The 11,553-nt window shown below is 32.9% G+C and overlaps 1 protein-coding gene across 4 annotated transcripts in view; it reads right to left on the bottom strand.

Moving 5' to 3' along the window:
* The window catches only part of si:ch73-366l1.5 (FILIA-N KH-like domain-containing protein), a 40,969-nt gene that overhangs the window by 7,691 nt on the left and 21,725 nt on the right, over positions 1-11,553 (bottom strand). Inside the window, exons 5-6 of one of the 4 annotated variants that reach the window (XM_051106674.1) lie at positions 7,570-7,638; positions 1,037-1,262 (exon numbers count right to left, since the gene is read on the bottom strand). The exons of 1 other annotated variant lie outside the window; for it this stretch is intronic. In XM_051106674.1, coding sequence (XP_050962631.1) covers positions 7,605-7,638 — 34 coding nt within the window. In that variant the 3' untranslated portion in view covers positions 1,037-1,262; positions 7,570-7,604. Of the gene's footprint in view, positions 1-1,036; positions 1,263-7,569; positions 7,639-11,553 lie in introns of those variants that run through there. 2 more of the 4 variants (XM_051106673.1, XM_051106675.1) reach the window with 2 other exon arrangements.

The raw sequence follows: 11,553 nt of genomic DNA, 5'->3' as shown, positions 1-11,553 counted from the left end.
TAAAAAAAACAAAAAAAAAAAAAAACACAATGGATGTCAATGGCTACCAGCAACTGTTTGATTACTAATGTGCTTCAAAATAATGTCTTTTCGTGTTTAGCAGAAAAAACGAAACTAATAATGGTTTGGAAAGACATGTGGGTCAAAATGATGACAAAATTTATTTATTTATTTATTTATTGTGAACTATAAAATTGTTATATTTTTGTTTGGTGTTCCTTTGTGTTAAGTACTGTGTATCATAACAAAATGATGCAATGAGACATTTATTAAATGTGGCTTTTTATTGATATTACAAAAGCCTATAGGGTGAATCTCACAAAACCATGTCAAAGTCATATTTCACTACAAAATCAAAATGATACTCTCTTTACAATAATGCAGATCACATGTAGTACTAATAATTAAATTTATCACAATATTACAGTAAAATATTACTTTAGAATTTTTTAGAATGCAAAAAATCATAATAGTTCTAAAAATAAGCGTTATTTTTCTTTATGCAAATTATAATTTCTTATCTATTCTCTTCTGATTCTGGTATGAAATGTCACTCATAAAATATTCAATGAGATTCACCTATTTTTTAACATAATATCCAATAACAACAACAACAAAAAAATCCACATGGTTTCTACTTTTCATCATGTACATGTCTTGACTTTGCAGTGCAAGCATTTTTCCCATCAGCCTGTGACGGTCATAGATGTGTGAGTCCACTAGGGGGAACAACGGTATTTCAGAAGGGCAGGATGGGCAGAATGTGAGACTGAATGCTGACTCATTGACTCAAGAACACATGATGCTCAACAAAGGCACAAGATGATTTCATATCATATGAGAAATCTCAATTTCAGAATTCGATATTCAAATCTAAGAAAAAACAATTACATAAACCACTGGTTCACCATTTTCCATCCCTTTCTATTACAAAAGGGCTTCCAAATCGTAAACTAAATGAACTGTATGTAAACCATAACATCACAGTGTTTTAATAGGCTTTTCATAACGCCATAGTTCGATCTAGTTGAACCTAAATAAAAAAAAAAAAAAAAAAAAGATAATCGTATGTTCTTTGGTGTTTTGCTTTAAGAGGTTATTCACAGGTCAAAAACAAAGAAGAAAAAGACTAAAAGCACAATGGTAAATTTCCATTTTGACATTTCAGAGACAGTCAAACAAATACTCCTCAAAGGTCCTCAAGGTTCATTTTAGGGAGCACAGTTTTTCCACATCCTTCAACTTCAGCTTACTCCGCATCTCTGAAAAATAAAAACAAAAAGGTATTCAGTGTTATAAAGCTACAGCCTCCGACAATTCACAGGAAAGTCTCCAGGAACACATAGTACCTCTACGTACAAACACACACACGCATGAATTCACACTAGCAAAACCACAGAGAAACATACCGGAAACACAATCAATTAAACAAACATATTAGCAACTCTAAATAAGGTAAGATTTTTAGAAATTTTTCAGATAAATATCACCATAATTTCCCCAGGTGATTTATTATACTACAGACACTTGTTTTGTATTACAAGTTTTCTGAAATGCAATGTTTATATGTGACCCTGGACCACAAAACCAGTCATAAGGGTCATTTTTTAAAACTGAGATTTATTCAACTGAAAGCTGAATAAATAAGCTTTCCATTGATGTACAGTTGTTAGGATAGGACAATATTTGGTCGAGATACAACTATTTGAATATCTGGAATCTGAGGGTGCAAAAAATAAATAAATAAATAAATATTGAGAAAACCACCTTTAAAGTTGTCCAAATGAAGCTCCTAGCAATATTACTAATCACAAATTAAGTTTTGATATATTTACAGTTGGAAATTTACAAAATATCTTCATGGAACATGATCTTTACTTAATATCCTAATGATTTTTGGCCTAAATGAAAAATCGATAATTTTGACCCATACAATGTATTTTTGGCTATTGCTACAAATATACCCCTGCTACTTAACACAGGTTTTGTTGGCCAGGGCCACATATATGTAAATGAGGCATTGTCTAATTAAATATGCACCTGGATAAAGCCAAGATTAAAATTCCTGTTTCATTTTGTATATCACATATTTAATGTTTTTCTTTATAAATCAGAAAATACTTTCAAAAGCCAGAAAAAAAAAAAAAAAAAAACAACATTTCCACCATGTTTTTAGGAATACAATGTTAAAGGGATGGTTCACCCAAAAATGAAAATTTGATGTTTATCTGCCTAGCCCCAGGGCATCCAAGATGTAGGTGACTTTGTTTTTTCAGTAGAACACAAACGAAGATCTTTAACTCAAACCGTTGCAGTCTGCCAGTCATATAATGGCAGTCAATGGCTACCAAATCTTTGAGAGTAAAAAGAAAAACATACACAAACAAAACCAAATTAAACCCTGCGACTTGTGACGATACACTGATGTCTTAAGACACAAAGCAATCGGTTTGCGTGAGAAACTGAATAGTATTTACATAATTTTTTACCTCTGATTCACCATTATGTCCTACTGTCCTGAGCGCTTGCACAGCATCTGAGTCAGCATGACTCAGAGGTAAAAAAAAATGATATAAATACTGTTCAGTTTCTCACACAAAACGATTGCTTCATGTCTTAGGACATCAGTGTATCATCACGAGTTGCAGGGTTTAATTTGGTTTTGTTGGTGTATGTTTTTCTTTTTATTCTCAAAGATTTGGTAGCCATTGACTGCCATTATATGACTCACAGACTGCAATGGTTTGAGTTAAAAATCTTTGTTTGTATTCTACTGAAGAAACAAAGTCACCTACATCTTGGATGCCCTGGGGGTAAGCAGATAAACATCAAATTTTCATATTTGGGTGAACTAGCTCTTTAAATATAAAATCAAGTGATGATATATGAACAAATCCGTCCGTAAAACCTTAAGAATATCAACAGGAATAAAACAAAGTCTGGTTTAAATGTTGCTGAGGTGAAGATTTCTGAACCAGTGCAGGAGAGAAAAACTCATTTTAAGAAAACAGCCTTTAAATATAATGTATTATCATTTCAATCTGGAAGCGAATAAATCAAGCATTCGAGAAATATAGCATTACATCACTTGCTCACCAGTTCACTGCAAGTGAATGGGTGCCGTCAGAATGAAATTCCAAACAGCTAATAAAAACATATAAGTAATCCACATGGCTCCAGTCCATCAATTAAAATCTTTCGAAGTGAAAAGCTGCATGTTTGTAAAAAATGAATTTATCATTAAGACATTTTTATTACACCGTAGCTTCAGGTCAAAATATGAGTCTATAACAAAACTGAATTGTTTTTGCTTGTAAATAGTGCTTGATTTGCACACATTTCTTTTATCATTCAGACAAGACTACTTTTTTACTGAAGGATTACTTGTGGATTATTGTAATGTTTTTATCAGCTGTTTGGACTCTCATTCTGACGGCACCCATTCACTGCAGAGGATCCATTGTTGAGCAAGTGATGTAATGCTACATTTTTCCAAATCTTTTTTGATGAACAAACAAACTCATCTGCATCTTGGAAGACCTTAGGTTGAGCAAATTTTCATTATTGGGTGAACTTTTAGTTTGACGCAAGATAAATATATGTTGATTAGTGGAACAAATACAGGAGCATGTCACTCACCGTTAGCAGGTCTGGTGTTTTGATGTTACTGATTAAGGCTTGGCAGCGCGTGTTAGTCGTGCAGCGGTTAAACTGAAACCCATCAGAGTCGTGGAAACATTCAGGAGAGATGCTTGTAGTCATGTTAGTAAAGTGCCCTACCAAACACATTTGGTTTCATGCAGTCACATTTAGTCAGTTAGACCGTGGCTCAATGCTACGGCAATTTCAAATGATGTGAAGCATGTGCTACTGTGACTTACAAAAATGTTCGAGGTGACATCATGAGGATTTAATTCCTTTGATCTTTTGAGATAAAGGAGCTTGGCGTACAATGGAAAACTGTATGGACTGCATGTGCATCAACACATGACTGCCCACATTTACACATCAATGATGCCCACTGGGCACTCAGAAACAGATGCTTTATCTCAAAGGATCAGAGAGAGGGTAGAAAAATAGTCACGACTAACTAAGATACGACAGTTAAACGTGGACTTTATGGTATAAAAAGACATTATTATTCATAATATCAATATTGCGCACAAAAAGTATTCTTGTAGGTTCATAACATTATGGTTGAACCACTGATGTCACATGGACTATTTTAATGATGTCCTTACTACCTTTATGGGCCTTGAACGTGGTAGTTATGTTGCTGTTTATGCAGGGTCAGAAAGCTCTTTAATTTCATCAAAAATATCTTAATTTGTGTTCTGAAGATGAACAAAGGCCTTACGGGTTTGGAACGACATGAGGGTGAGTAATTAATGACAGAATTTTTAATTTTTAGATGAACTATCCCTTTATTATCAATAGAACCTGTCCAAAAAAGTTCTTTAGATTTTTAAATAGTTTTTCACTTTTTCACACCGAGAAGGAACAAAAAAAATGGTTCTTCTACAGAATCACTGCTTTTGGAACCTTATTTCCAAAGAGCACAATAATTAGTGTATATAAAAACACATGCAAAGATACGCAGTCAGGAAGTTTATAGTGGAAAAACCACACAGGAAGTATCCTCCTAATGACATCTAATTCTACTTCAGTATAATTTAACTTCAGTAACATTTTGGTTCAGCTCTCATCTCCCTTTATATCAAAGGTCAAATTTGAATATTATCTGTTACTCATTTAAGGTAGAGTAAATCTCTTCTAAATATACCGTTCACTGGGACAATCAATTATTACTACAACAAAGCATCGGATTATGCATGCATTACTTGAGATGACATGCCGCACATTCCACATGAGATTTTTTTTTATAATAATGCATTATAGAATTGTCCTTAGTTGAACTGTATGTACCACCATCATTCAGTCATAATTCAAAGTTTCACAATGCCTGTAAATTCCAATTCAACCGAGTATAAATTGAGGTTGCAAATCAGATACAGAGCTATAATTCAAATTTAAGAATGTACAATTTAAATTGAATGAAATTCATGAAGGTTTTGTTAATGTTCCGTTTAAAAACTGACCAATCATTTTGCTAGATTAGAGTTTTATTCCTCGGCTGGGATCTTGTAGAGCCTTTTGAAGCTGCATTGAAACTGCAATTTGGACCTTCAACCTGCTCAAGTCCATTATATAGAGAAAAATCCTTGAATGTTTTCCTCAAAAACCTTATTTTTTTCGACTGAAGAAAGAAAGACATGAACATCTTAGATGACACGGGGGTGAGTAAATTATCAGGGATTTTTTATTCTGGAAGTGAACTAATCTATTAATACATTCTTTTAACATAGTTATATTAAATTAACGCTATACATTATTTTGATTTGTATATTATTTTGCTTAACATTCAAAGTAGCATCATGTGTTCTCCATCGAACGTCTCCTGACTTGCAAATGTAATTACATCAGAGTGGCTACTAATGCTATTCTATATAAATCACCCATAATGCTTTGGGCTGCACATAACACACACACCTTCATTTGTGTTCAGTGACCTGTATTTGTGAGCTTTTCCCTCGTTTTCTTCTGTAATGTGTCAGAACAATGAATCCCTTGAGCTCCAGGGCTTTTCAGACAGATGCAGAACACATGTAGCCACTCTGCTTTGTGTACACAGCCCATAATATGACCAGCAGGAGACCAGTTTAAGATGAGACTACTGGACTGTTCACTGGACCATGATATTTAACCCATAATGTGCAGAAGACACAGTGATCTAAAACACTATGAAACAGCCGGATCACAGTGTTAAAGGGATAAGTCACCCCCAAAACGATCATTCTGTCATTTTTTCTCACTCGCATATTACATATTACTGTTTTTCATTCATGGAACACAAAAACTAATGTTTGCTAGAATGTCTGAGCTTCTCTTTTCCACCTAACATGTGGTTAGTCATTTATACAACATCATGCTGCAAAAGGACAATAAACAAACGATATAGATAGATAGATAGATAGATAGATAGATAGATAGATAGATAGATAGATAGATAGATAGATAGATAGATAGATAGATAGATAGATAGATAGATAGATAGATAGATAGATAGATAGATAGATACTTTAAACTTAAACAGTGAGTCTACAAATAAATAAATAAAACAATACATACATAAAACAATAAATAAATAAATAAAACACCATAAACAGAAATAGATAAATAAAACACTACATAACACAACAGTGAGTCCACAAAAATAAATAAATGAAACAAATAAATAAAACACCATAAACAGAAATAAATAAATAAATAAATACTTTAAACTTAAACAGTAAGTATACAAAAATAATTAAATTAAATTAAATTAAATTAAAACAACAACATAAATAGAAATAAATAAATAAATAAATAAATAAATAAATAAATAAATACTTCAAACTTAAACAGTGGGTTTACAAATAAACAAATAAAACACAATAAATAAATACATAAATAAATAAAACACCATAAACATAAATAAATAAACAAACAAAAATATTAAAATACTTTAAACCTAAACAGTGAGTCTACAAAAAATAAATACATAAAACACGATAAATAAATAAATAAATGCAACACCATAAACAGAGGTAAATAAATAAATACTTTAAACTTAAGCAGTGAATAAAAAAATAAATAAAAAAATACATACATACTTTAAACCTAAACAGTAAGTCTACAAATAAGTAAACCACCATAAATAAATAAATAAATAAATAAATAAATAAATAAATAAATAAATAAATAAATAAATAAATAAATAAATAAAACCTAAACAGTGAGTCTAAAATAAATAAATAAATAAATAAATAAATAAATAAATAAATAAACAATGAAAAAAATTAATTGAAATAAACAAACATAAAATTGTGACTTTACAAATAAATGTAATATTGTAAATTGTGGCTTTCCAAAAAAAAAAAAAAAAAAAAAGTGACTTTACACATAAATAAAATATATAAATAAACTGTGATTTTACAAGTTAATAAATCTAAAATTATGACTTTACAAATTAATTAAAATTCATTCATTCTTTCATTCACTGAGAGTTCACAACTAAAACAGTCACTTTATAAATATAATACAGTGATTTTGTATAAACAAACAGTGAATGAATGAATGAAGAAATTAATAACAATGGATACATTTCTAAATTGTGACTTTACAAATAAATAAATATTGACTTTACCAACAAGCAAACAAACAAACAAAAATAAATTAATTAATTAAGACTAAAAAATAAACAAACAAGCAAGCAAATAAAAAAAATATATATTCAGATTTAGACAGGTTTGAAACAACAGGGTGAGCACATGACAGAATTTAATTTTGGGGTGAATGATTTCTGTAACTCAGCATGTCAGGACATGAATTGTTGCTGAATAAGGAAAGTGAGTGGAAGGGAAGATATTCGTGTTACACCGTGTGTCAGCACATGGTGATGATGGGGGAGGCTGAGGGGTGAGACTGTGGGGGGTGTCAGGGGTCAAACTGAAGTAAATGATACCTTACCAGTGGTCTGACACAGGCATACTGCCTGGTGTTGTTTAAAGAGCTGTAAAGTCATTTGTGAACTCTATCCTGCAAAGATAAAGGGCAGGAGCAGAGGACATTATGTACAGACCAGTCCGGTTCGGGCTATTGGGTCAAAATGCTAATCTACAGCTACACACACACACACACACACACACACACACACACACACACAGTGACTTCTGCAAATGGGAACTGTAGAAATTATGTCAAATCACTGACTGAATTTACATGCACAATTATGACACAGCAGACTCGGTTCTGAAACCTAATGAGTTTGAGTTGAATACATTAGCTCCTGCTATCTGAGGCAGCATCTTAACTGAAATGAAACCTAATATAAGTGAACAATTTGGATATTTAAAAATAGCATTCTTCATGTGAAGCACACTAGATTTAACTCAATTATTCTCAATGGAGTTTGGCATTAGCAAACTCTAAATTAAAGCTAAATTACATAGTTAATACAATTTAATTTATCTAAATTAAATAAAGTATTGGGTAAAACAATCCATTTTGAATTAGACTGAATTTGATGTAAATGTTTTAGTATTGCAGTACTAAGTACTACTACTTTACTACTTCCTCTATCTTGAAGAGCCTTCGTGTTGAGAATCCACCCATGATGCCTTCAATTCTGTATACGTAGGCAGTAGTAGTAATCATATACCTGCCTATTATTTTGGTATTCATGTAAATGCAATTTTTAACATTTAATGGAGCAAAACTTGCCTTATTTTTTTTCCTTTTCTTTTCTTTTCTTTTCTGCACATGTAAACCCATTCAAAGAAAGGGGAGGGGAATTACAAATATGCAGGAAATGTACACTACCATTCAAAAGTTTGGGGCCAGAAAGTTTTTAATTTTTTATTTTGGTCTCTTTTAAGTATCTCTTATGCTCACAAAGACTGCATTTATTTGATTAAAATCAAAACTTTTGAACGGTAGCTATATCTACAAATCCATAAGAGCTAAAGAAATATATATACACTACCAGTCAAAGATTTTTAATGTTTTTAAACAAGTCTCTTCTGCTCACCAAGCCTGCTTTTATTTGATCAAAAATACAGTAAAAACAGTAATACCATGAAATATTATTACAGTTTAAAATAACTGTTTTCTATTTAAATATATTTTAAAATGTCATTTATTACTGTGATTCAAAGCTGAATATTCAGCATCATTACTTCAGTCTTCATTTCACATGATCTTTTGGAAATCATTTTAATATGCTGATTTCTTATTAATATCAGTGTTAACTGACAACAATTGTGCTGCTTCATACTTTTGTGGAAGAAAATTATTTTATTTTTCAGGATACTTAAACTTAGGAAGAACAGCATTTATTTGGAAAATGTTTTTGTATAACTATTTTAAATGTCTTTAATGTCACTTCAGAAATAACTAAAAATGCTGAGATTATTTTATTTATGGACTTTAATGAAAGAACAACTAAATTTATCAAAAAAAAACAAAAAAAAACAAGCACTGTTCTCTACATTCACATATCTGCCTTAAAGGGGTCATATGATGTTGCTAAACAGAACATTATTTTGTGTATTTGGTGTAATGCATTTTGAGGTTTAAAAAACACATTTTCCACATACTGTACATTATTTTTGCTCCTCTCTGCCCCGCCTTTCTGAAACGCATAGACCTTTGCAAAGTTTATCGTTCTGAAAAGCGTGGTTTACTCTGACTATCCAGCCATCCGGTTCATTGTGATTGGCCGAATACCTCAAGCGTGTGACGGAAATGTTATGCCCCTTACCATGTTGTGATGCCGTGTCCCAGCACAATGAGACAAATACAATAAAATCCATTATAAATGAGGACATAATTACTGATTATAATTACTCATACCGACTTTTTACACGTTGCGTTGTGTCACATCACGCCGCATTAACGTAACATCATGTCTGCATTTGTGAAAACGACAAACAACAAGCCTTACTCTACACAGCTCAAAACTCATGTTTGCCAGTAGCAAATTCTTTACATATGAAAATGTACTTACAGGCTGTGAGTCAGAAGCACCAAACTGTCCTATAAAATTGCCCCATTTTATAGTGTGCACAGCCGGCATTGTAGGCTACTCTCTCAGGTTCAGGAAACAGTCCTCCGAAAAATACGCTGCACATACTCGAATATTTGCGTTGTACCGCTCTGGAAAAGTGTTGATGTAAATATAACTTAACCACTAATTTCTAGTTGTGTACTCATTTGGAACACCAAACAAAGTATTTTCACTTTCGCAACGAAACAAGTAGCATCTCCACAACGTAGCAGCAGCTGCAACAATACTACAACAATACTACAACAAGAATAACAGTTGCGCCTTCTTTGTTTACGTATACATTTGGGCGGTGATATGCAAATCTTCCCACACAGTGTCGCAGAATTTGTGGGGGTGTGTTTGAATGAGCCATTTTAGGAAGGCATGGCGGAGTCTTAACTTTTATAAAGAATATCTCTTTGGGTTTGAGACTTTAATCTTTACAACTTTACAGATCTTATATATGCACGAACAGCTTGTAGCACTCCAAAGACAAAGGAAAACATGAAATCGCATCATATGACCCCTTTATAATGATAGTCAGCTTTAGACAATCGACAAACTTCAAATAACTTTTAAACTACATGTCAACTCGCAGTCAGTAGAGTATTAGTAGACTGTCTGGCTAATATCTGCTAACACTTTATTTAGATGTTCAAGGAACAGACATTCTACTAACTATAAAGTATGTCGACCTATTCTACTAACCCTAACAGTCTATTAACACTCTAATGAGAGTTGGTTGACATGTAGTTGCAAAGTTACTTATAGGGTATGTTTACACAACAGCAATTTACTAAAAAGAGAAATGTTTTTGAAAGCTTATGTGTACAGATGAACCAAAAAAACATGTCAAAATGTTCTCCATACATACAGAGCCACGAAATTGCTGCATTATTCATGCCAGGCCTGTAGATGGCGATGTGACTACGCACATCGTACAAACACTATGCACATGCACACATATGCATTCCTGACTGAACACAGCTGTTTAAAGTAGTTAAAATAGTCCACGTGAATTTTATGAAGCTACGAGAATACTTTTTGTGCGCAAGGAAAACAAAAATAATGACTTTATTCAACCAGTCTTATTCTCGTAGCTTCATAACATTACGGTTGAACCACTGATGTCACATGGACTATTTTAACGATGTTTTTACTACCTTTCTAGGCCTTGAATGCGTCAGTAGCATATGCAGGTTCAGAAAGGTCTCAGATTTCATCAAAAATATTTTAATTTGTGTTCTGAAGATGAACAAAGGTTTTACAGGTTTGTAACAACATAAGGGTGAGTAATTAATGACAGTATTTTCATTTTTCGGTGAACTATCCTTTTAATCGTATAGTTTTTAAAAACGTGCACTTTGAAACCAGTTATCAAAAGTTTCAGGCTCTGAAAACACTGTTGTCATGTTAATAAACAGCCAAAATGCATAAAAGATTTTCGTTTTAGTTGAAAATGGTGTTGTGTTAACCGTTTTATTTTTAGTTCAGATGCCCCACTGCTCTATCTATATGTTTTATCAAACAAACCAACCACACCCACTCTGGGGCAGAGTGTGCCTGAACCTCCAGACAAACCTTGAGCCCCCACAAGTGCCCCTGACAGTCTGCTGCAGATATGAGCACTGCTGTGAACATCTATCTCACCCTCCTTATCCAAATAACCACAGTGAGTGCTGGGGTGGGGTGGAGGTGGGCTGTGCAGTACACTGCTACAAATAGCCCAAAATTACAAGCAGCAACAACAAAAAATTTCCTCACAACAGATCTACTGGATATGCCTCCAAACTACAACATAGGCAGGGTTGCCAGATTTTCACAACAAAGCCCGCCCAATTGCTACTCAAAACTAGCCCAATCGCGTTTCGGTGGGGGGCCCCCAGTAAAAATCGTATTCCAGGGGG

Source organism: Labeo rohita, chromosome 3 (assembly GCF_022985175.1).
Source record: "Labeo rohita strain BAU-BD-2019 chromosome 3, IGBB_LRoh.1.0, whole genome shotgun sequence".
NCBI classification, from domain to species: Eukaryota; Metazoa; Chordata; class Actinopteri; order Cypriniformes; family Cyprinidae; genus Labeo; species Labeo rohita.
This window is presented reverse-complemented; position numbering and strand designations above follow the sequence as displayed.